Source organism: Carassius carassius, chromosome 9 (assembly GCF_963082965.1).
Source record: "Carassius carassius chromosome 9, fCarCar2.1, whole genome shotgun sequence".
Classification (NCBI taxonomy): domain Eukaryota; kingdom Metazoa; phylum Chordata; class Actinopteri; order Cypriniformes; family Cyprinidae; genus Carassius; species Carassius carassius.
In genome coordinates, this window is record NC_081763.1 from 25,476,222 (window position 1) to 25,503,971 (window position 27,750).

Below are 27,750 nucleotides of genomic sequence, written 5' to 3' on the forward strand. Positions count from 1 at the left end.
TGAGGCTTAACAAAATAACAAAAATACTTTTTACTTACAGTACATTAAAGTGCAATTACATTTAACTTTGAACTTTTTTCAAGTGTGTGAATATTCAATACACATCTGCTGTGCAAATAGCATCCTCTTAACACCACTGGTGTGAGAACCTCATAAATAATATTTTTTAAGCAGCGAGTTGTTTACTTTATAAATTAAAGAATGGATTAAGGATCCACTCCACAGTCGCAAGCAATTCGTTAAGACGCGGGTCAACTGAGAATTTAAGGAGAAAAATTGCACTTAGTGTAATGGTACACGCAGCTGGGCAGTACTCCTTTAAAAAACAAACGCACGAGGAATATGAAAATATGACGTGACGTCAGGCGTCGTCTTTAAATATTGATCTCGAGCGCTTGACTGCCGCAAAATCGCTCTTGTGAACTTTAGAAAGACACAAGCATGAGCTGAGCGGAGACGGGGCGAGCGCTGCGCGGCTTCGCGTTGGGAACTTGGGAGCAAAATGTGCCTTTTAGACCTGGAATATGAGATCTCCAAAACGGATTATATTTAGTAAAATGCTGTGTCACATTACCAGGTCAAACAAAGGGATTACTTTAAATATTTGCAACACTATATCAACACAGAATCAAGTCCGTTGCTGAAGAGGTGATCGAACGTACAAAAGTGACGCGACGCGACGCTGAAACTAAAGAGCGGTGGAATAACGTTTGTTTTTGCCGATGTGGAAACTTTATCTTGTCATTGATAGCCTACCTGTTATCCTCAGACTTTCTGTCATCGTATGTGTCCGGTCGGTAATATTAACTAGCCTTTTCCCAAATGAGATGTAAATTCGCGCCGTCGGAGTTGATGGGGAGAACGAGACAGCCAGCAAACCTCACAGAGAAACTTACGGGGAAAAACATGCCGTCTTTTCATCCATGGAGACATGGCATATAGGTTCCTGTCCAGCCGAATCGTGCCATCCTCAAACAGATTAAACAGAAGATTTATTTTTATATTCACTATCTCTTTGTCTTTCACGTATCTATGCTACAGCATCCTCTTCTGCTCCGGTACAATCATGCCTACCCAGAGATTGGAGGAGCACCGCTGCATCCATCTGAAGAACATGGGGAGTAAAAAACTTTTACAGAAGTCACATTATTGCACTATATCAGCGAAAGCGAGAATTATCTCGGACGAGACGAGGGCTGTGGGTCTCTTAAACCTTACTGGCAACCAAAGCAAACATTCAGCCTTTCAGAAAACACAAGATGTGGTAGATCACAAGCAGAGTAATAACAGCAATTCGCCAAAATACGGGAATAAGAAGTTGCCCAATGCACTTATAGTAGGCGTTAAGAAAGGAGGCACCAGGGCGGTGTTGGAGTTCATCCGGATTCATCCAGATGTTCGAGCTCTTGGGACTGAACCACATTTCTTTGATAGAAACTATGACAAAGGATTTGACTGGTACAGGTAGGTTTCTTTTCTGGCATTTTGCATTAGTATTCTGCATTCGAAATTTCATTATAGGCATTTTGAAATTCACCATTGTATTATACGAAAGAACTTGCAACAGTTTCTATTTAAAATTAATCACAAAAGTGCTATTGTACTGAAAATTAGTAATCACAGTCATGCAGATATTCAGAATCACAGCACAACTGTAAGAATAATATTAATATTAATAATTAAATTAACATTGAGTAACATGCATTTCCGACAAATACTGATTTGCTAGTTTGTATGTTTCTTTTCCAACAATGTAAATAGTTTTTAAAGAAGTTGAGTCTTAATCTCAATGTGTCATAAAGCAGCACATAGACTAAAATCCTAACAGGAATAGTTCATATAAGTGGAGTGGCACAAATTTAACTTTTGCTGCTCAAAAGGTTTTTTAATCGCTCACAAACAAACAAACAAAAACCAACTCAGCTTCATTTTTCCTAAACCCACTCCTTGCTCCAAGCCAAAATCACATGGTCTCCAATATTATTTGCAAGAAAAAAAAAATTCATCTATTAAAAACCTGCTCCATGCAAACTCCAAAACTAGTCACATACTCTGGAATGAATACAGAAAAAATGAGTGATACATGTAGCCAAAATTTTCAGTGCTGTTTTACTAAATGAGCATTCTTGGAATGCAATTGGCCAAACAAATTGCTCAAAAAAATTATACAATATGTTTTTATTTCATAAAGAAATTCAGTATTAACTAGTTGTGTGGCAGTACTGCTGTTAAACTGTTGATATAAAAAAACAAATTAATTTAATTAAATCATATGAATTCAAGAGCCTCTCAAACTCAAAGAAAACCTAAAATTTAGGTAAATCACATTTTTTTAAATTGCACAAATTCTAAAAAAAGAACTGCCTAAACATGTTAAATGTCATAAAGGTTAGATCAGCAGGGTGCAAAAATGATGAAAACTGCCTTTTTGCAGTGGCAGTTAGACAAGAGCTGAAAACTCAAACTGCTGACAAGGAGATGTTAGCAGTAACTCATACTGAGAGAGCAGGAATGATAGCGTTTTGGCCAGAGACCCAGAGCGGAGTGACAAAGAGTGATTGCAGTGTTTGGTTTTAGGGGGAAAATATGCAGATAAAGGCCAATGGATCTCTTTCAAGAGTAAACCTTCCATAAACCCTGCCAGGGAAAGGCATGGATCATATTGATCAGATGGCAGATTAAAATCAACTCCTTCCTTACTTCTTCCCTTTCTACTGATGGGCTGCCATTCAAATACCCATAGGGGAGCCGTTCGACTGTGTGAGAAGTCTGTGTCGATTCTGTAGGCGTCTAGTCTGTGAAGAAGGGGTCTTTGGGAGACAATATCATCCCTCCCTCTTCTAGCACAGCATCATCCTGCAGCTCAGCTTCAGTAATTACACGCACATCACATCCCAGCTCAGACAGGACAGAGAGCGTAAAAGAGGACTCCCTGTGGGCCATGTCCAAATGTGAGGGGAAATCTATAGGAGCCAACAGCGCATACCTGTTTGAGAGCAACTCTACAGCCATTAGCAGGTGTTGCGGTTTGTTCAGCCTGCTCGTCGTCTGGAAACCACAATAAAACACACTTTCCCTCTGTTTGCGCTCGTTTAGGGGCAACTCCACTCTCCCACAGACTACTGTGCTTAAATCAAGCGGATGTGTTTGTAAGACATCTGGATCGATGCTAGTCCCTTGCATTTGGACATGGGGAGAAAAAGACGAAGGAGAAAAAAAAGATGTAAGGAGAAAGAAAAAGCCAGGATAAAGGGGAGATGAAAAGGAATTGTGTGGTGCAGTATGACTACTAAAAAAACAAATGGCCACAAACAAGCTATTAATAGAGTAAAGGTTATTTAGCCAACTACAGTTAGATGAACCTATTATACAGTAGATGTTGAAACTGGGAAAAGTTGTGTATGGCTATGCTGGTAATTAAGTCATAAATCATAAGTTGCTTTGAAATAGATTATTTAAGTGCTCAAGACCAATGTAAGGTTTTCTGCCACGGCCTCCCTAAACTAACTGTATTGGTGATTACCAAAACCAATTTATTATGTTTCTCTAGTTGTTAATCCACCAGTATGTCTGCTAAATGAATAAATGTAAATGTAAATGTAAATGTGTAAGCTTTTTTGAGGTAGTATTTATAATGTTAAAATATAATTATTGTTGTTATCTGTGAATTTACTGTTTTACAAGAAAGATAGACAAAATACTAAAGCATTTTATTATTATTATTATTATTATTATTCAGATGCCCAATTACAGTCAATAAAAACATAGACTGTGGAAAAATACATAAAAACATATGGCCAAAATAGGCCATACAAAATATTAAGTTATTATAAGACAATTTAGTTGTTTCAATATTTTTCTCTTTAAGTCAGGTGACTATATAAGTATTGGCTGCAATTGGGTTTTGAACAAAAAAATAATAAAGTGCTTTACAAATTTTTCTGCTTTTATATATATATATATATATATATATATATTAGTGGTGGGCCGTTATCAGCGTTAACGTGCTGCGTTAACGTGAGACTCTTGTCGGGCGATAAAAAAAATATCGCCGTTAATCTATTCTCAAAGTTGGGTTGGGAGCTGGGTCTATACAAAGCAAGCTATGATGACTTTCACCTTGATATTTTATATAACCGACTGGCTGAGGCCAGCCTAAAAAGATGCTCAGGACAGTTGACGGGCCACTGCTGCGCATCGTCACGAAAGCTTATCTTTTTCTCGTGTTATTAAGCCTTAACGCTTGTCGATTTAAACATTAAAGCATCCAAAAACAAGACTCGGAAAAGCTGAACAGAGTAGTTGGTTACTCGCGCGCTGTGATCGGTGCGCACGAGAGAGATCGAGAGCCGCGTATCACGGACAGCGACACTGAACCGAGCTCTCTTCTGCGAAGTTCTCCTCGAAGTCCCTCCTGCACCTGAACGAACAAATACAAATCGCAGTTTGAACAAACAAAATCATGTGAAAGAGCCCAATTCAGTACTCGCGGTGTTCAGGGCTCACGCAGAGAAAGGCGTCTCAAAACACTTGAACATCGAATTTGCTTATTTTTGCTCTTGTGCCGACAAATACATACAAAATATGTCAAAATATACACCTTGGAATTTATGCTCGAAAAAACTGTCAGTTATTTCTTAAGTGAAAGTAAACAGTTGAGGAAAAAATGGGATGTGTATTATATTGGATGCGTTCATTTTCTCTTAAAGTGACCGCGCCTAATTTAGCTACTGGCTGCTGTAATGTTAATCCAAGAAAATGAAAATGAAAATAACTCACTGCTCTTGACTGAATTACTTTGTAATAACAGTCAAACCAAAAATGATTCAGACACCAGATATAATTTTTGATATATAGCAAAACTGTAATCATGAGAGAAATGTTGAAGGTGTATAAATGTAGGTTTGATTGTATATTTCATTTTTATATTGAAGACTATCCAGTGCTATTTTACATTTAATTATTTGGTTTCTGTACCTTGACACCTACAAACTTGCAAAAAAACTTAAACATTGTGTAAATAGCACAAATAAATAAAAATAAACGAACATACAAATTAAACAATTTCAAACAGGGCCCACTGGTACAACCTTCACCGGGTCCCTGCTGACCCCAGCTACGGCCCTGCTCACTCCTGTTTCACACATACTCCGTCTGCAGTGCGTATGCAGTCTGTGTGCGTTACGTATGTGGTGCAGCACGGACTCCATGTGCTTTCACACAGGACGCGTTTGCCGTCCGCTACTCGGTACATAAACGATCGCTGCACTGCTGCAGACGCAACGCTCCTGGAACGCAACTGGAATCCATTAACATGGGTGCGTAAAAACAGGCGTAAGGTTGTTTGCACCTTGTGCAATGTGGAATTAGTTTACAGCTGTTTCAAGCACTTTGTGATGCATTTTGGAAACAGGAGATGAGCCCCTTTTCTAATGCACCACCTAGTTTGATAAACCCCTTCTCAAAGACTTACTGTTTGTCAATTTTATTTGGGTAACACACATATTCTGAATGCCTTCGGCAGAATTCGAATGACCCATTTTAATCTAGATTAATCTAGATTAATTTCAAGATCACAGTGAGATTAATCTAGATTAAAAAAATTAATCTATGCCCACCACTAAAATATATATATATATATAATAACAATAACTATATTTTAGCATTAGAAATACTACTGTAACCACCAATAATGTTACTTTAAAGGAGCTGTGGCACAAACTTACATATTAATACACACTAATACACACACACACACACTGTATACACATAATATATCATGCCTGTAAAATGTGCTCAAGCACACGTTAACAAGTAAATACTCAGCTTCTCTTATTCTCACACTAAGAAACTCATCAATACTATTTGTGGATGGGTTAATTAAAATGCCACAGAGGCCAAGACACTGAAACAGTCCCCGTAATCCTCACTGAAAGCCATTTTATTTTAGCCACTGACATCTTGCAATAAGAGGACCAATAAGGGCTGCAATAAAGGTCAGAAGTAATGAGAAAGATGAATTGGCTGATTAAGTCAAAAGTTCCTTATAAAGCCCTTTAATAATGTGTTTTAGAGTCTTGTTTTTCATTTTACTTCAATCTTTGTCTTGGCAAGGCCCATTCATTAAATTCACATAGCGTTGTTGGTATTACCCCTGGGTTTTAACTAGGAATTGCACTAGATTACTCAAAAGCTACAAAGTCCTTGCTAGAAATAATAAGATCTCTGGCATAGATAAAAAATAAAAAAAAAGTGCAAGGTTTCTGGACAATTTAGTTAATTGTTGAGTTTTGTGTGCTCTGCCACTCCTAAAAAGTGTAAGAGAGAGAATGTAATACATATGCGGCGATGCTCATTACTTTATTTTTAGAATGGACAAGAATCCTTACGGCCTCATTTGTTGTAGGTGGACCTGTTTTCCCATTATGAATTGACACTCGTGAGCCTGCTGATGTAGGCTTCATATTCCAGTGATTCATCAAATCAAACAAATATGCAGCATTACACACCATCTTGACCTAAAAGGGCATCTGAATCCTATTGATTTTACTATAGTTGGAAGTTCTTCAAGCAGATTCCCTAAAAAGTCCTCATATTGTACGAGATTTCTTTTAACATTTTCTAGAGCCAAGAAATTCCTCCTGGCCCTCCATTAATTGGCTCGAAGGGGAAAGGAGCAGCGAAACACAACAGTCAGAAAGGTTGACGAGGACAGAAAGTTGGACAGAGCTTATTTAACTGGGAAAACCGCACATTCCTCAATGCACATGAGAGACCTTTCTATTCCTCTGCATCACTAGCAGGAATTGCTCATCTCAGCATGGTTCAGAATATTGTAGAACTTCCTGTAGCATTAATTACCTACGCTGTTCAGTCTTGGATGTTCCCCAGCAGGAAACAGTAAGCTACTGAGATGGTTTGATTTGATGATTTTAGTGTAAATTAGTCATTAGACATGAGTGCCGCTAGCAAGAGTGGCGACTAAATAGAAGCTACTCTGAGACAGTGTGTCTAGCGATGGGAGTCCATTACGGGACTGACTGGATTAAGGATGAATGTTGAATGCTCTGAGTCACTCTAGAGACAAACCACAGAACCGCAGAAGAGCTGAAGGTGAGTGCTCAGATTTACTTAGAATACTTGAAGAGAAGCAGTCATCATATATTATCATACATTATGGTATTCCACTGGCCCTCTGCTGTGCAAATTAAATCGCGCATATACTGGGCTTATAAAACATATTTGCCACTTCACACATTTTGTGTTACTCTGTAATGCAAAGTAATGATGAATGTATATTTAATGAATTAACCTTCGTAATCATCGGGAAGAAGGAGGCGGGAACCGGCGGACAATCAAAATGAAACTTTAATTACAAAACAAACACAAAACAGCGCACCAGCCCCTCGCGGACGACTGATGCGCACAAAATAAAACCAAAACACAACTAAAATCCCAGGCCTGGTCCTCTCTCGTCCTTCACTGTCGTCGCTCCAGTTTTATATCCTTCCATCTCCTACGTGGGACTCGAGACCGGCGGTGGGCTGCAGTTGCCACTGATTTGCCCAATCATTGCCGGCCTCACTCCTTGTTCCCACGTCCCTCGGCCCCGCCCCACTCGCCACATAATACTTCTTGCATTTAATAAAATTCATGACCTTGCTTTTATGTATGTAGATTACAAAAAAGAACTAAATGCATACTTTATAATAATAAAATAAAATTTACGGCTTTGCTTTTATGCATGTAAATGACCCCTGAAGTCCTCTCTATACACTTTTTAACATGACCTGCAAACATCAGTCCAGCTAAGGAGTTTAATGTGCAGTGAAAATACACCTGTGTGTGGCAGAATACTCTCCAATGTAGTACATTTCCAGGAAACAGGTGCATCATAAAGAGCAAAGACACACAAACCTGCCCTCATAGAAGAAAGTGAGAAGAAATCCTTTGTTGGGAGAAAAAAAAAAGTTAACACCACTGGTTGTGTTTGGTAATAAGATATATATAGATATATAGATATATGTATGAATATATATTTATATATATATATATATTACAGACCAAAAGTTTGGACAGACCTTCTCATTCAAAGAATTTTCTTTATTTTCATGACTATGAAAATTGTAGATTCACACTGAAGGCATCAAAACTATGAATTAACACATGTGGAATTATATACATAACAAAAAAGTGTGAAAAAACTGAAAATATGTCATATTCTAGGTTCTTCAAAGTAGCCACCTTTTGCTTTGATTACTGCTTTGCACACTCTTGGCATTCTCTTGATGAGCTTCAAGAGGTAGTCATCTGAAATGGTCTTCCAACAGTCTTGAAGGAGTTCCCCGAGAGATGCTTAGCACTTGTTGGCCCTTTTGCCTTCAGTCTGCAGTCCAGCTCACCCCTAAACCATCTCGATTGGGTTCAGGTCCGGTGACTGTGGAGGCCAGGTCATCTGGCGCAGCACCCCATCACTCTCCTTCTTTGTCAAATAGCCCTTGATGCCTTCAGTGTGACTCCACAATTTTCATAGTCATGAAAATAAAGAAGACACTTTGAATGAGAAGGTGTGTCCAAACTTTTGGTCTGACTCTGTACTGTGTATATATATATATATATATATATATATATATATATATATATATTGTTTTTTTTTTTTTTTTGTGGATTCTTCTCATTTAACAAAGACAGGGGAAATGAATGGAGCTGCAGAATTTTTTTTTGAAATAATAATTTACTTATAGAGAGGAAAATGTGCTGCAGTCTGCTGAAGTACTAAGACTTGGAAGATGATTAATCTTCCAACAGGACAATGACCCAAAATATATAATAGTCACACTGGAGTGGAGAGAAAAGTTCACGCTCTAAAGTGGCCCAAATCAAAGCCACTCCAGATTAATTATATGCATCAGAAAAATGAGTTGTTATTCATCAACAGTCCCCATCAAACTTGGAGCATCAGCAGTTTTGTTAAGGTTAACAGCCATGTTCTGCATCGCCCGTCTCGACCGTAGAAATAACAGCTGGAGTGAGGGAGAGGAATACTAATGTATCCATTTATTATCTATTTTTTATTTGTAGATTTGGATTTTTCCTTTTGACATCATAGAGCACTCTGTATCGATGTGGAAAAAATCCAAGAGATTTTATGGTGCATATATGGGCACCAGAGCGAGATATAGATATAATTTTTCACTTTTTTCAGGCTCCACTGCGTAAATATAACTATTCCCCATTTTAAAATCAATTCACAAGTCAATGCATATTCACAAGCGCACCTTATGGGAGAAGATGACGGTGGGAGATGGTGTGCAGTGAAGTTATTTGTCGCTTCTGAATGCCATTTTAGTCATGACTTCTTTGGGAATGGCTCCAGTGTCTGCCATTGTACACATCATCAATGACCATTACCCTTCAGTACTTGCACCAAGAAAATAAAAAATGAACACAATATGTACACAGAGTATGTTATTTAAGGCCTCTATTGTCATGCTATTGGACAATAAACATCTCGTTTTATAAAGTCATTAATGTGACAATTTGCAATGAAATTCTCTTTGGATCAAACCTTAATGGATCATGTATGTGATGAAAAGCAGGTATTCAGCATTGTGTTCAGGTGTCCTTCCAGCCATTTGCATTTCTGCCACATACTGCGTAAGCCTACTTCTCATTATTCCATGGTAATGTTCCCATTATATCCTGCAGCTTGCAATGAACCCTTTAAACCAGGAGAGAAAAATAGCTCTGAGGAGGCAAGTAACCCGAATACAAACTTACACCAGGCTGGCATGCCATGACACAAGCATACATAGCTGGATGTCTATTTGAATACCAAACACTCTGGAAGTAACCCAACAATGAATTACAACAATCTGATTTGAAACACTGACACAATTAACTACAAAAAAAAAGAAACTCACAAGAGAATGTGCAGTTAGCTGGCCTCAGATTTGGGAGGCCATCCTTTTTTATTTTTTTTATTTTTTTGTGGGTGGATCAGACCCATTCCCTATCAGACAATTGCTTTTCACTTCCACAACCTTCTGAAGTGAGCAGTACTCTGTTTGTGGCTTTGAAATGAACAACAGCATATTGTGTTTGACAATTCCACTGATACAAGACTAAAATGAATTGGGATAATGAAGCAACAACACCATGAAACTCATCAAATAGTGTAATCACTGATATAATGAGTAGTATTTTTTACAAAACCCTCCACAGTTCTTGGCTGTGTGTTGAATTGTGTGAATTGAGGTTCTTATTTTACTTAGTATGAATGAGGATACAACAATAATATAATGAGGCACTTTACACTTATTCTATGTATTAAGTAATCTACAATCTATTGTATGAACTTTATAAGTTTTTAAAGCATAACAGTCAGGTTCAGTAAATTAAAAAAAAAATATATATATATATATATATATATAAATTTTCTCCATAGGAAAATACATTTTTAACAATAATGCATAAATCTTTCAAGACAGACCTCTTGTGAGCTCAGAGGTTGTTAGTAAATTGTATGGGCTTTTGTTAAACCAATCTGTCCACATTCATTCAATAATCATATTTAACAGCAGTATTCCTGGTGATAAACTATTATTACCCATGATACAGAAAATTCCAACAATCAGAGAGTTACAGGGAGCTAAGCATGGCAAAAGAGATCTTTAAGCTACACCCAATTCCACGAAGCACCACAAATGATGTTATCGAGTGGGTCAAAAATAATGTTTCTACAGATACAACCAAAATATGTAATTCTGTAATTAGCACCACTAGGAAAAAAAGTGGGCAGCACTAATACACTTTATTTAGTTATCCAGCAGCAGAGTCTGCTGCTGGATAGAGCCCCTCCCCTTTTTTTCAGTAAGTACGAATACTGCTCACACAATTTATTTGCAAATTGGGACACATCTATAGACATGATGGTTGTGTTTGACTTCATATACAGTATGTGTGATGTTGTGCATCGCGCCTTGAAATATGAGCGTTGGACCACCATGCTCTGAACTGAAGCCAGAATCCAGGGGACTTCGCCTCTGAGCTCTCCTCCTCCTCCTCCCAGGGATGTGTCTGGTGTAAATGAGACCAAAAATACTGTGGCACTGCTGAGGAGCAAAAAGATGTTTCAGTTCCAACAAAAATGAGTTTAGAGATTGACAAGTCTGGAACCTTTCATCTTTTTATAGTCTCTGTTGAGGAGTTCTTTGAGCAACTACACATGTCTGCAGACGCACCGCTCTGAATCAAAATACACTGTTTCCCAGTGATGTGTACGGTAAAGTTCATTTATCATCGTGCAGCAGCCTTGCAGTCTATTTCAGGGCAGTCGATTGACTAATTGTTCACGTTCTTTCTGTCCAGATCAATAATACCAACAGATCTTTATTGTTTAATTTCATATGTTGCAATTACAGATTGACATAGCATGATCAATTTGTGACAACAAGGGAGTCATTTTTAAATGCACACTGAACATGTTGTGTTGACAAATGTCTAGCAGAGCTTTAACACGTATAAATCATTAATAAAAAACTAAGGGCTAATATGAATGTGTGGCTGAAATGATAACACATTTTTAAGGTGTCATATTGAAGGAGATATTATTCATTCAAGTGCTGGTTTTAGTCACATTACTACTGCCAGCACTGTTCACCTCCACCCACGGTATGATGTATGTGTGGATGGTTCATGGTTAACTCTTAATAGACTTTCTCTGAGGCAAGTTCCTGTTGCTGACTGGTCATTAATGGTCTGACATCCTCCCAAAAGATAATCTGAGCATCTGAAATATTCATGATCTGTGTTACAGTGATGGCAAAATTAAGCCATTAGCTCTTGCCAGGCCAGGCCAGGCCAGGCCAGGCCAGGCCAGGCCAGGCCAGGAAGTGTACTGAAATTTGAAATAAATCTGATCATTGTTCAGAGGTATTTTATGGTAAAATACAGACAATTATGGTAAACTACATAAACTACATAAAAAATTTTTGTTTTTGTTTTTTGTCCTAACCAGCCATAATGAATACTCCACCAGTGACGGGATTCTATTTTATTTTGAATGGTTTCTAATTCTGCAACATCATGGTTGACAGCTGAATGGTTTATTTCAGGTACTTTTGTGTTTTGTTCAATATTAAAATTGTTTAATTTAAATTTTGCATGAATTAAATAGCTATAATGAAAACTATAAAAGATAATTTACCTTGCGTCCCAATGAGCCATGCATTATACATCAGGAGGCACGTGCATTTCTAGTCTCAGCCTCAGACACCAGGCCCAGACCATCTGATGCAATCAAACATCTGATTGGCTAGGTGCTATGCAACTTCTTGGAATCCGGGGTTTAGTTTACCTTAAAAAGAAACTGTGTAAATACAGTGTCAATACAGTGAATCTTCTGTGGAAGAACTAATCAGTGGATATGCCAAAAACATCCAGCTTAGCAGTGCTAAATTAAAAAGAAAAAAGAAGCGTTTTGATGCCAATGCTTGAGTTTGAAACACATCATTTCTTTTTCCTATTTTTACCCAAAATAGGATGGATTGGCAATTATTGAGCACTATAAATATATGTAATGTCCGTTTCATTCATACTGGAAGCCAGAGGGCGCCATCATGCAGAAACTCCACAAATGCATCATATAAGTAATAGAACTTATGAGGTTCCAGGAAATCCCTAATATGGACAAAAGCATCCAGCTATCACTATGAAGATATAAATGCTTTGAATGATGTAACATGAAGACAATAACCACTAAGCTGCAATAATATATGGTTTACCTGTGTTTCAAGGTAAAAGTTTGCAAAGTTTGTAATCCACTGCTAATCAATGCATTCAAAGTATGCACACATTTATGCTCATTTCTTTGGTTTCTCATTTATATTATTTCAGTGAAAACCTTCATTTAAACACAAAACACACAAAACAAATCCTACTGACTGCTGTCTTCCTGTCTAAGTGGGCAACACTTGGCCAGAAAAAGCTGCAAACTCAGTTCATGCCAATTGAACAAGTCAGGCTATGCAAGACTAATGAACTACCCACTTCTAAATGTTTCCAGCAACATTTGTCAGCAATGTTTGTTCTTAACATGTTGGAAATCATGCAAATGCTCTGTTGACAAGATTTATGTAATAAAAAAAAAAAAAAAAAAAATGTAAATGTGCCATTAGAGAGAAACTGATATGACCAAAAACCTCTGATCAAAATCCCTTCAAAGTGAACTATGATACTCTGTACAAACAATATGACTCTGATTACTGTTACTCTAATATAATCACTAGTTTAGATTAAATTGATTAAACATAATAGCAAAATGAAGCAGGAAAAGTATTAAAGGAATTAAGTATAATGTTACCAAGTGCTGAAAAACTATAAAAAGACAAAAATAGACAGTAAATAAAAATAAATAAATAAATAAAATAATAATAATAAATATAAGACCATTTACCCCTGAATCCCAAAAGATTCATATGACAGTGACATTTTTGACAAATGTCTTGGCACTTTATACAACTCCAAGCATACTGTATGAAGATCCAAATTAAACACTAAATCAGGTGTGAAACTGCATGATAAAATACGTAAAACAGCTCCTGACTAAACCCTAAAGCAAACTATGAAGCCATTGATGTTAGCCTCATCCCTGCAAAGACCTAGGAACATGATATTGTTAACTGGGATGGACTCATTAAGAGTGTCAGCGATGACAAGCATTTGAACTCGGACAGGAAATGAGGCTTGCTGTCTAAATTGCTGTGAGCGTATGGTCCTGCAGCTTTGTCATAATGATTGATGCTTTTCATTTGAAATACTAATCAGATCAGCACTTGCATCAAAATGGTTGTGCAATCCTCAATCCCGCCATAAAGCACTTTAATAAGCACAATGAGGTTTAGATTAATTAAACAGAAATGGAAGCATAACTGACAGGTAATAATTGCATAAGTAGGTTTATGCAAAGCTTAAGCTGATACAATACTGCAGATATTCTGAGCATGCATATATTATCTGAATATGCCCAGTTTAAATGTAATGCCTTCGGACTGAGTCATTCGATTTCTGTTCTGTAGAGCAAGTGGACAGCATGCTGAAAACAATCCTCCGTACACCGTCACACATAAATGGACTAAAATGCAAAAGGGGGAAGTACAAATAGCCTCACACATTTAATCGTGGTATTTTATATGTATAAAATTGTTAAGACAAGTCGGATGTGCTTACGTGCATGAAAGCATGAAACACAAGTGTAAAAGAAAAAATACTTTATTTCCAGTCCTACTTAAACATCATCAGCGTTTAGTATATCATATTGACTCCACATCCAAAACTGACCTCTTCATCAGACATTGGTAGACATTTCTATGAATCAAAATGCTGCACTTATAAGTTCCAAATTGAAGTGAAGGTTCAGGAATACAAAATAAAAAGAATGCGACATAAAACAGCAATCAAAGCACAAAGTTGACTATACTCTAGCTCCGTTGCTTTCCCCAGTCGGTCTGAACTTTTAGAAAAATCCTCATGAGGTTGCATCAGAACAGTGTATAATGATAACTGTGTGTGTATATCCATTTTGATTGAGTAAAAATGTGCTTTCTTTACCAAGAAAGTGTCAAGATGAAAACCACTTTTTTTCTGTTTCAAACATTCACATAGCATCTTTAGGTTATACTAACATTAAAAATTTAAAGATTTTCAAAGATTTATAATAAAATCTTAACATTTTTTCCCCAAAATTACATTTTTTTCTTTTCAAAATGCAATAAATCCATTGAATTGATTGAAACTGATGAAAATACACAACATAGTAAGTTGATCCACATATGATAGCCTCTGAACTTGGTCAATACTCATCTTATATAAAGGCACTGGACTAAAAATACATTCATCAAACATTGCTTCCAAAATGAATTAAATCATTTAATCATGAACAAGAACATGAACAACATCATATTCCAAAATGACATTTCCCTTTTATTCAACTTCCAAAAGTGCATTCATCTTTGCCATGTTACATTCAGTTTGTTGACTAGTGCTGTGTGTTGTATTAACAAAAACATAAATGGCATTAATAAAAACACTAACACTTAAAAGTTACGCAATATTGCGTTCATAATCGAATGTGATTCATCTATTGAACACGATGTAGCGTAGCTTGCAGTGATCTACGGCTCTGTGAATTAAATGCATCTGAATAATTTCCATCTGAAAGTATGTGATGGAGATTAACTATTAATCATAGGACTGGCTTTACTACAAGATGCACATGGCAATCACATACAATTTGTAGTGAAGCCCTTTTTGTTGATCACAAATTACTAAATGGATGAGGAAATTAGGATGCCGGGTGTATTCAGAATGCCGCCATTACTGTCTAGAGTGCATGAAATGGTGCGCTGTGATTGGTTGAGCAGATTTATCGCCAGTACCGCCTCTCCTTATATGCAGAGTACACAGTTTGTGTAGGGAACCAATTCCCAGGGGGCCACCATCCCAGTTGTTAAAGAAAAAAAAGATCATTATAGATCTTATTACAGATCCCTACAAAGGGCACCAAAGGTCTGATAATTGCTGTTGTAACACTTACAGGATGATCAAATCCTTGTTTAATATTGACCAAACATTTAATTCAAAGATCCACTTAATCTTTCATTTTTGGCAACCTGTTTGTGGTAGAAATGCTTGCCTGTATAATTTCTTCAGCAAAAACATGTGGACATCACAACCCTTACAAAAACTAATCCTTGGTTTTATTAAAATAATAAAAAAAATATTTTGTGTCATTACTGAATGTTTAAGACTATAAAATCAATCAGCAACTGTATTAATAAAATCATAGCCTTAGGCGACTGTCTAGCTTCAATTGTAGTTTGTAAATAATACAATTTAGTTACAATTTAGTTATTTACTTTTATATTTTATTAAAGTTCTATTTTGACCCCCTTATAGTAGGTGTTTTATTTTTAATGTTTAAAATATAATTTTTTCTAAAATTTAAAATTTACTTTTTAATACCAACCAGATTGATAAGTCAATCTGTTTGTAATAGGGAGTTGCAAAGTCAGTCAAAGTCACATTATTTTACAGATAAGCCAAACAAGCAATAGCAAGTCTAACTATTACAGAGAGAGAGAAAGAAAGATGTAGTATAATCAAAGTGGAATCTAAGCACTATCTAGAGAATCTATGAAGTTGTTAGAGAACTAATTCATACAGTCTCACTTTAAATTTGCTTAGAACACAGGCTGTAGGAGCTGTCTGGAATTCTTTTACTTTCCAGTCATAAAATAAATGGTAAATCTCCATCCCCTGCATGCGTTCACATGGAGATGCATTTAGTACACAGAGCCGTTGTTCACTGACAAGCTGCGCAAAACTTGCGCAGCTTGTCAGTGAACAACGGGTCTGTGTACTAAATGGTGCTCCATGTGAACAGGTGATGGAGATTTACCATTTATTTTAATGACTGGAAAATTGGTTCTTGGTCTCAATGACTTGGAGAATTGGTCTTTTTGATGTTGTGCAATGCAAACCTGCATGATCGTGTTGTCTTTGCAATATGGTACTTGAAGGTCAGCTGGTCATCAAAGATTACTCAGAGATTTCTGACCAAACTTGATGGGGTAATTGTTGATTAATCTAGAGTCAGATTGGCAGGGTTCAGAGAAGTTCAGTCTTTGCCAGGTTGAGCTCCTGGTGATTTTCTTTCATCCATGCCAAGATGTCTGCCAGGCAGCCTGAGATCTGCACAGCTACCATTGGTTTCTTTGGTTGAAATGAAAGATAGAGCATGTATGATGTGTATCATAAGCATAGCAATGGTAGAAGAAACCATCTGATTGTATGATGAGTCTCAGTGATGTACTGTATGAAGAAGTGGAGGGGTCCAAGAATAGATCCCTGAGGAATCCCTGTGACCAGATAATGTGCTTTGAATATCTCCCCTCCCCAGGCATCCATGAAAGATCTACCTGTGAGATAAGATTCAAACCAGAGAAATGCACTGTTCCTGTGATGTCCAGTGATGAGAGAGTGGATTGAAGAATTTGATTATTCACAGTGTCAAATTAATGTTGATGTCCAGTTGGTTATTCTATGAAGCCTCTTATTTCTCTGAGGTGCAAACCTTAGTAAATCTCCTTACATGATTCATTTAAATACTCTGCAGTATTAAAAATATAAATCCTCTCTAAATTTTGCATCTGAAAGGGAAACTCCAACAAATGCAATTTTTTTTATTGTGTGTCTTTAGTAAATCCAGACAGTAGTTTTTTTGTTTTTGATTTTAAATGGCAAAAGAGGGTCTGTGCAGGTTATTTGTAAATCCAACACTAAATCCACACTTTACGTATGAATACAAATAAGATCACATTGGCACCTCACTGTCACAGATGCGCCTCATTTGTACAGTATCTCTCACCCGAATGCTTTCTGAATATTGTGCCAGTGTGAAATCAGACACAATATTAATTTATCTACAAAAGTTGCCAAAACCACATCATCTTAGTCTAAATAGGCTGAAATCCTCAAACCATCCATGACTAGAATGAGATTAGATGGTTCATCGACATCCTGTGTCCCTTTACTGCAAATGTGCACTGTCATCTATGACAAACAAACTGCAATGTGTGGAACACAAAGGTGGCACTTTATACAAGAAAGAAGAGAGTCATCTCAGCATGCAGGTTGGACTGAAGCATTTTCTTAATCAGAATCTATGACCTCGGTAGGAAGGGGCTTTTTTTTTTTAGCTTTGAGCTTAGCACTTTTGTTTAGTTTTTTGCATTTTATTGTCCAGGTCACAATGTGGCCCTAGAATAGACAAAAGTAGACAAAAGGCCTACAGGAGACTTTTAATTTGAGAGGATAACTTTAGGTTGGTGGTATTAATATGACTCTAGCTGATGCAATTTACAGAGCTTGTTCTCCAGAGCTCTCATGACCTTGTCAGCAGATCCCAGAAATATCATAAGAGCTGCCTGGCTCTCTGAGAACTTCTCTTCAGCAGAAAAGACAACAGGAGTAAATTGTGCTCTGGCAGACAATTAACAGCACCGTTACTTTCAGATCTAATATCAGACCTTTGCCTGATGTCATTGCTCATTTCTCTGAGGTGGTGGATCTGTTGGCAGTAAGTAGTGCCTAAGCCCCTTGATGAATTAGAATGTCAGTTTGCATTAAAAGTGAAAGCCAGTGTTACCAGACATCAGGATATGCTTCATTATGTAGACATGTGTCTACAGACACAGTGATCTAATGAACGAAGGATTTGGAAAAATACAAGGCTGAAGTTAATATTTCAATGGAACTGGGAATGTTCGGTTTCAAACTGGCAGTAATTGTTTTATGTCTTACTTGTATGTGATAGAAATTCAATTAGGAATTAATTTTCTTTAATTTTGCAAGAGACTGACTTCAAAGTTAATTCAATAGGAAAAGATAAAAAAAATTCCTTTGCTGTACCATGATAAGTGCATTAATGATGTAATTGCAGAAGAATTATGCCAGTGATTAAAATGTTTAATTTTTTTTGGCACTCTTGCTGTTGCTATTAAGATCATTCCCTATTACAGGGCACTTTTGGGACTTTATGTACACATTCGCCATGACATGTTCCTAGATTAACATCTTTTGATGATCCTGGATCAACATTAATGTCCAAAAATATAAAATAACTTAATACCCCTAAACCTAACCATACCAATAATTCACTTCTAAAATCAATGTGAAATGATAGCTGATTAACAAGAGTGTAGAAGCACCTAACCCTGATTTGATCCAGTTCCAGGATCAACAAGGATGTAGCTCGCTGCTAGTCTAGCTGTTTTCTGAAAGCATGTAAATCCTCATTCAAATCATCCTGGTTTAACAATATAAAACTGTTGTAAAGGATGTCACACCGGTGTTAACTTTGTTAATTCAATAGTTTAGGGTCAAATTAAAAATGAATTAGTTCAAGAACAAATTCCTTTAAATAATGAACATGGCATCACAGGACTGCTCATATTCTAAACCATGAGCTATACTCACATGCAAATTCTTCAAAAATAGTGCTAATATTCGTTTGACAAACTAAAAGGCATAAAATTTCATTTTTGTTTTTATGAAAATGCTGTGTTGTTTCAAACCAATTTTGGGTCAAATATGGACTAATCAACTTCTGGGTTAAAAATTTTAAGTAAAAATTTCATCCAGTGGTTGGGTTAGTCCATATTTGACCCCAAATTGGGTTGAAACAATACAGCATTTTTTAGAGAACTCTTAAAAGTGCCATTTTACTTCAACTTAGAATCAATTTTTCAGTGAATGATTAGTCATATCGCTTTGTGGCTCAGGTGATTGCCTCAAAAACTGTCAAGAACTGAGCAGCCATGATAGAAGGTAACACTTTAGAATAGGTAACACCTATAAGTTGCTTATTAGCACGCATTTTACTAGAATATTAGCCATGTATTAGTGCTAATTAAGAGCATATTAATGCCTTATTCTACTTGACCTTATTCTACATCCCTAATCTTACCCAATACCTAACCTAACAACTATCTTACTAACTATTAATAAGCAGCAAATTAAGAATTTATTGAGAGAAATGTCTTCGTTAATAGTTAACAAGTGTTACCTGTTCTAAAGTGTTACCGAACATTTTAAATTGTGTACTTCTGGCTAGTCCTTTGCCAGCTGACTAACTACAATTGAGATGAATGAAAATACTAACAGCTAGTTTTCCTCAGGCATTATTTAGAGCTCCTTAAACTAATCATGATTTATTTTTTTATTGAAAGTGAAAATTAAGTGAAGCTCTAACAAACCTCGACTTCTACTGCTTTTCACAATCTTTTCTTGTTACCATGTAGCTTCTTGTCTGCATTAGACACCGGAAAACAAATCTTTCAAAAAATGTTTTAAAAAGTGCCAGGAACTTTTTCCACTTATGGCTACTTCTCTGGCTAGTCTTCACTGTGGACCCAACAGTACGCTTCTGTGCACCACTTTGCAATTAGCACTTCTCTATTCCAGCTTTCAGCTAACTTAGCCTTCACTCTTCTTGTTAAATGAATTTTCTTCTAAAAACCTGACTCTTATGTAAGCAACAGAGCACCTGCCTGCCCCCATCTCAAGACAGCAGATGAGAGGCACATCAGTGATGTGATAACAGGCAGAATGGCAAATTCGTGCCATCTTTTGATTTTTTTAAAATGCAATTAATCAAATAACCATAAATACAGAGGAAGGCGATGGCATAAACACTAAATAAATTAGGGTTTGGGCCAAAGAGTTTCTTTTAATAAATATTGAAAAAGGACATGCAGTTCTAAAGAAATGTATTTTCTGTGCAATTTAATAATAATTTCACACAAAAATTCACATAATAAAAATCAGTATTCACTGATGAAAATTATAGTGCACTTCGTTTGACTTTAACAAAGCATAAACTCTCCCTTAGCAATGCATGAAAAAGTGATAGAGTTTGTAAGTAAAATGAAGTCTGGTGTTACAAAAAATAAGAGAGTCGGAAAAAGATTTTTTGATTTTTGATGGATGGATGGATGTCTGGAAAGAAATACAAGTTTGACTATGTAACTGAAGTATGCATTGCATCAGTATTAGTCTGTGATTGGTGCTATGCATTCAAACACACAGTAAAGTTGTTTAGTGGGTGAAGCTCCATTGCAAGATTAATGGTCGCCTTTGGCCCTGAACCGCTAAGGCTAACAGAGACACCCTGGCCAGCACCGCACCATTTATAAATCAAGCTAAATGGATCAATATTTTCAGGACTATGGAGGTAAAGTATAGCAACTCCTGCTTTAGAAAAGCCCATTATGAATGGGGGATGAGTCACAACTTGTGGAAACCTGAGGTTATTCTCTGACCCCTGTGTTCCATACAGTAAGACGTCAATATAATTTCCATCTTTATTAGTCTTTCGCTAAGATTGAAATTCTTAAGCCCACACTAATCCTGTTTTATAGCTGTAATTCTCAATTTAATGGATGAATGCTTATGTAATCACATTAAAAGTTCCTTTATAGCTCTGGTTTAATACTGCCTCTGAAGAAAAAAAAATATGAGGGATTTGTAAATGTAGCAAATTTGTCATTAATTAGCTAATGTTGATACCTTATAAGTTTACTTGATCAATCATAAACAAAAGTACATTAGCAGAGAATATTTGTACAAAATATTTATTAAAAAGACTCATTTATGTTTTGTTTTTTTTTGCCTGCATGCCAATTTTATTGATTCAGTGATGGAGACAGCACAGGGAATGTTGCAGAGAAGGGAAAGAATACATTTAGAAAATCCAGGTTTGAGCTTATATCTCAATGTATCTCAAAACGGAAGAAGCAGATCTTTTCTTCCGGATCATGACATTTACAAATCACATCAATTCATATGAAATCGTAACCTCATTAAACAGTAACATTTTCTCATCAGGTGTAACATTTATAATCAGGCAGAATTCACAGGTTTAAACAATTGCAATTGTTGCATTTAGTGACACTGTAGCGATTTTTTAAGTTGTGCTGTAACGGAAGTAGCAGCAGATCTTTTCTTACATATTGTGACATTCATCCGAGTGAAACAGATTAATGAGTAGGGTTAGGAACCGAGAACTGGTTCTTATTCAGAACCGGTTCTGTTTTTTTAAAAGAACGGGAAAATTGAGCAATTTCTAAGTTTTGGTTCCGAAAGGGTTCTGGTGCGACACATGACCAAGCGCTGTAAGCAGCCTTGCGCCGGTGTTCTGATGATTCAGATTCAGATTTTCCCGTAAAGGATGTCACAAACCAAATAACAGAAATGCCGCCCTGCCTCTTTAATTACTGAGCACATTGTTTCCAATGTGCGCACTCCACAGACGTGCTGTGCCATGTCGTGTCTTTAACTAACGAACACATCGTTTACCACGACTGTACGCGCACTCATGCATTTGATAAATGTGCACGTCATTTTGTCTGACTGTACATGTACATTATATTAAGTATGTATAGTATGTATATAAAATATACATACTGACTTCTACCTGGACCAGTAAATAAATAGACTATTGGCTATTGTTTTGTAAGCATGAGGGATAGATTATTTAGTGTACAGGTCATTTCAAGAGTGATATTTTAAATGTTTAAAAATGTGGAAACCACTCATTGCATCAAATCATCTCCTGACTGCATTATTATTTGTAAAATAGGGGCTTTATGGAGAGTGTGTATACATGGTTCTAAGTATAACAGTTTATAGTTAATTAATTTAGGGAAATTAACAAGTGTCTCAGCCCTCAAGGCACTATTTGGCCAACCAGTTTATTCATGATTTAAAAGCAAAATGTTATTGATAGTGTAAAAACATCAACTTTAAAGCACATGCTGACTGATGGACTAGCATTGTTCAACATTACTTAATGAGGTTTTATTAACAAAGTTCGCGAGGAGCACGTTCAGATAATTAACACAGGTGGAGAGCACTCAGCAGTCAATGGTAAGAGGTATATACAGGGGCGTCGGACTGGGGGTAAAACCAGTACTGATTACCAGGGCCCCAAAGGAATAGAGCGCCCTTGAAAAGTCTGGAATATATTTTATTTTTTATTTGGGGGCCCATCAGGACTGCCTATGCATAGGGCCCGGGATCTTGTGCAACGCCCCTGGGTATACTGTATATACACTCAGCAGTCTCACCTTAATTCATTGACAGTTTTGCAGCTTCCCCCCACCACCCCTTCTCCACAATTCTAGTCCTAAAACATTTCCATATGGGGGGAGTACTCTGGGTTCGGGCCGAACTCCGAGCTCGGAGCCCTCCTTCCGGACAGCACGCCAAATATGTATTAAACTTTACCCCCTCAAACTGTATGTAAGTGTGAACTCGTGAACTACCTTCCAGCAACACTGCATTCAATGAAGGAAAAATAATAAAAAACATAACAATAGTTAATTTAAATGGAACCGGAATCGGAACCTGAAAATGTGTATGTAATATATGTAGAATTTTGACATTGCCAAACTTTAAATTAAGTTGACCACAAGTAATAAACAGTATTGAGCATTGAGCATTGAGTTGTTGAGTATTGTGCAAATTCCTTACCACGATTTTTTTAATAGTTGTTTATTGATTTTAATGGAACCGGAATCAGAACCAAAACCCGAACCGCAACCAGAACCGGTGGATTCCCAACCCTATTAATGAGGGGGAAAAAAGGAAAAAAAAATTAATGAATGGTCACAGTCGCTTATAAGAAATAGATGGGGTTTCTGCTGATGGAAAGACAGGAGTCCAGCATACTTCATACTTGGAGTATAGCATGCTGCATCAGAGAGAAAAGTCCAAGTCCTATTTTCCCAGAAGATCCAGTTATGATAATTTTATTAAAAATTAAGAAATTAAGCTTGAAAGAAAAAAAAAGTTAAAAAATGAGATTATGACAACAGTATAACAATAGCATGCATCTAGAAAAAAGTGCATTATGAACTGTAATTCTTAACATTTGAGAGTCTTCTGACTAGCTAAACGGTAACATCCTGCATTCAGATAGCAATGCCTAGGGCTGTCGCAGAAACGGACATGGTATCTCAAGACACCTCTTTTAGTGATATCTGTCAGGAAAGAGGGAAGTTTCTGCATGCCGTTCCTTAAAAATAGCTTACGGCACCGTTAATACACTCAACTCCTTCAAAGAGGTTGACAACAACAGAACTGTGACCGTGTGGATATCACCTTACGTAGTTCATCAGTTTAAGTCAGAACAACTTTAAAGCTGGACTCAATGGTTTAGTGAAGAAACTTGTGAAAATAATGACCTATTTTGCATGTCCCAGATTTGCCAAAGCCTTTCTCTCTATTGTGCATCTGTAATGCAGGTGATGGTGATTTATGAGCAGGAGTAAAGGATGTGCCTGAGATTTGATAATTCCCCCATACCCTTCAGCATCACACTCACCCAGGAGATAAGAGACTAGAAATATTGCCGGCGAGTATTAAAACCTCATGTGTGTGCTCTGATTATTTTGTCACTTTCTGCAACTGAATACCTATTTGTCATGCTGGAGTCTACACTAATGTGAGGGGTGACCACGTTCCACAAGCTATCTCGCTTTTTCCTCTCAAGGCTGTGAAAAGAAAATGCCAGGGTTGCTTATATAGTTCCTCAAATAAATGTGATTAAAAAAAAAAAACAAATTCCACTCTCTGAGGAAATGCGAGTGGTGTTTTCCTGTTTTCCTGGTTTGCTGCCAGGGCTGCTATGAGGTTGCTCATATCTATAAGGTATTATAGATGAGTGGTTTTTAGCATGTTAATAAGTGATTGCTAGGTTATTGCAAGATGGTCACTTAATTAAGTAAAAAGTATGGTTCCTACTTCATATAGAATTTTGTCCTGATTTTATTTGCCAAATGTTATACTGCTTTGAAGAGCAATAGCACACCCCAACAATTTAATGCATCTTTCATGACTTTAGGGGCATGAATAGGGAGTCGCGTGCTGAACTTGAATACTTGGGTTTGTGGTTAGTACTTTTGCTAAGTGTGGGCAATAATAATAGCATTATTTACCACAACTTGAATGCAAAAAAAAATCTACATTTGTTGATTTAATTTACATTTTTTAAGTTGCATTATATGACAATATTATTTTGATGAGTTCTATTGACATAATGTTGATCATTACATCAACTTAAAATTGCAAATTAAACAGATTTCTTTGTTTATTGATTTTATAATTATTATTATTATTATTATTATTATTATTATTATTATTATTATTATTATTATTATTAATTAACTTCAAAAATTGGGAAGTGGATTTCCACTTTCTAGCATGCTTTTTATAGGACTGGGTATGAAGAACTTTGGGAGAATATTGAAAGGAGAAAGTAGATTTAAGTTATTATTATTATCAGTAAAGAGAAAGGCCTGTTAGTGTTTGCTGTTATGTTTGACATTTAAAAGAGATTTATGTTATTCCATTTATTCAATGCAAATTATTACCTTTCTCTAACTCAGTGTAACACAAAAGATTAATGCATTTTAATGCACTAAATTTATAGCTTGAATGCAATGCAAGAAGTTGTGGACAAAAGGACCTGCCAAATGCTAAAATTAATATTTTGAAATATTTAATTATTGTTTTAATTAAAGCTAATTAAATAAAAATAAACATAAAATAATGTAAAAAATATATTGCACTAACAATGGCAATATTTTAAATATTTAATTATTATTTTAATTAAAGCTAATTAAATAAAAAAAAAACATAATAATGTAAAAAATATATTGCACTAACAATGGCAAAGTCATGAGATCATTTCCCAGGAAATGCATAAAAGATGATAATTGCTTGAATGTAATGCAAGTTGCCTTCAGTACATACCCGAATTTCTTTCTTTTACTCAGAGTACTTATGGTTTACGGTCCCAGAAAATTCTCTCATTATATGTAAGCCCGGACAGAGTTTTTCAAAAAGGCTTTCATGTTTTTTGCACCTTCAACTTGGAATGACCTACAGAAAACACTTAAATTACAGTGTCTAGTTTCCTTGAATGATTTTAAACGTTATGTTAAATCTATAGAACATGAGTCCATCTACATGTGTAAATGTTTTAACTAATGGCATTTTTATTTAACTGAAATGTACTGGAGTAGTCCTTTTGCCTTTTTTGTGTTTGTTTTGTGATTGTGTGATCTAATTTGTTCTGCTATCTTGGCCAGGTCTCTCTTGGAAAAGAGTTTCTATATCTCAATGAGACCAACCTGGTTAAATAAAGGTTAAATAAAAAAATTTAAAAATAAATAAATGCATCTGCCAAATGCCTGCATGTAAATATTTGCTTCATCGTAAGAATATATATATATTATGTATTTACAATTGTTTCAATAAAAGTGAAATAATTAAAAGATCATAATTTGTATTTGTATTTTATTTATACATGCTATATTTTCATAAATAGTTTTTACACATATTTAGCAAGAGTGCCAATGTTAATGTAGTTGGCTTACATGGAAAAGCTAATGTTGTAAACATTATCTACTTTATATAGTACATTCATTTTGATGAATATTTCTGTTTGTCTTTTCACAGAGGCCTTATGCCACGTACTCTGGACAGCCAAATCACCATGGAGAAAACACCAAGTTACTTTGTGACACGCGAGGCACCGCGGCGCATCTCAAACATGTCTCGCGAAACAAAGCTGATTGTAGTAGTGCGGAACCCTGTCACGAGGGTGATCTCCGACTACACACAGACACTATCAAAGAAGCCCGACATCCCTTCTTTTGAGGAACTAGTTTTCAAGAACAGGAGTCAAGGCATCGTGGACACCTCCTGGAATGCTATCCGCATAGGCATGTACATCCTACACTTGGAGAACTGGCTGCAGTACTTCCGTCTATCGCAGATCCATTTTGTCAGCGGAGAGCAGCTCATCACAGATCCGGCCGGAGAGCTGGGACGGGTGCAGGATTTCCTAGGGCTCAAACGCATCATCACGGACAAGCACTTCTACTTCAACCGAACGAAAGGCTTCCCGTGCCTGAAAAAGCCGGAAAGCAGCAGCCAGCCCCGCTGTCTGGGCAAGTCCAAGGGCAGAACTCACGTTCAGATTGACCAGGAAGTCATTGAGCAGCTTAGAGAATTTTATAGGCCATTCAATGTGAAATTTTATGAAATGGTGGGTCATGACTTCAGATGGGACTGAGAGAGGACCTTGGTGAAATTGGCCTCTATATTCTGACAATGAATACATCTTCAAGGGATATTTCACTTAGAAATGTAAATTCTGTCATCATTTCTTCACTCTGATATTGTTCCAAAAATGTATGCCCGTTTTTCTTCTGTGGAACATAAATTCAGAAGAACGTGCAGATAGCTTTTCTACCAGAAATTCACATGGATTGTACAGTCAGCTTTGCCATCAAAGGAATAAATTACATTTTAATATATATTAAAATATGGAAAGAGCTAATTTAAATTGAAATAATTCTTACTAAGTTTTAAGTATTGGCGAGCATAAGAGACGTACTTTAAATGCATTGAAAATCTTACCAATCTCAAACTTCTGAACATTTCATATATGTTTGGAGGGGAAGTAAATGATGACATAATTTTCATTTTTGGGGTAACTATCCTTTTAAACCAGTTTGCAGGACAAAAGGACAGAACAGAAAACCTCAAACTAATTAAGACCCAGTGCTCTTACTATATTAAAAAATATAAAATATGGGTAAAATACAAAGTTGTATGTACTGTAGCTCATTGCTTTTGACATGAAATGCTTTAATACATTTTGAACCCCTTGCAAGGTCATTAAACAGAATAAGTGAAAAGCTCTCATTCAGTGTCACAGCTTTTAGCACAGCATTTGTTTTGTTCATTGCCCTCCTGTTACTGTTTAAAACACTCAACCAAGTTAATCTTGATATGAAATAGAAACCCGTAAAGCATACAGTGACTGCTGAGGTGTGTCATTAAGTTTATCTCACAAAATGTAACAGAGGAAAATAAATTAAATGAATCATCATTATTTTTTTGATATTTTTTTAATCACTTTCATTCTCAGTGCTTTAGTACGAGAAGTTAATTCAGATTCTGTTCATACAGTGAAAACTATAAACTACAATTTTATTTTATTTTTATTTATTTTATTTATTTTTTGGATACCCCTCAAGGCCAGTGGAGAAACTTGTTTAACATCTTTCTCATTTATCATTTTGATGCACAAAACTTACAGTAGGAAAAGTTTAT

At 36.3% G+C, this 27,750-nt stretch overlaps 1 protein-coding gene across 1 annotated transcript; it reads left to right on the forward strand.

Annotated features, from left to right (window-relative positions):
* The first annotated feature begins 452 nt into the window (after positions 1–452).
* On the forward strand, positions 453–27,704 carry hs3st2 (heparan sulfate (glucosamine) 3-O-sulfotransferase 2). Its single transcript, XM_059557340.1, has 2 exons — positions 453–1,464; positions 26,086–27,704. Exons 1-2 carry the CDS (start codon positions 932–934, stop codon positions 26,702–26,704), a joined length of 1,152 nt encoding a protein of 383 aa, XP_059413323.1. The 5' UTR covers positions 453–931; the 3' UTR covers positions 26,705–27,704.
* The last annotated feature ends 46 nt before the right edge of the window (positions 27,705–27,750 follow it).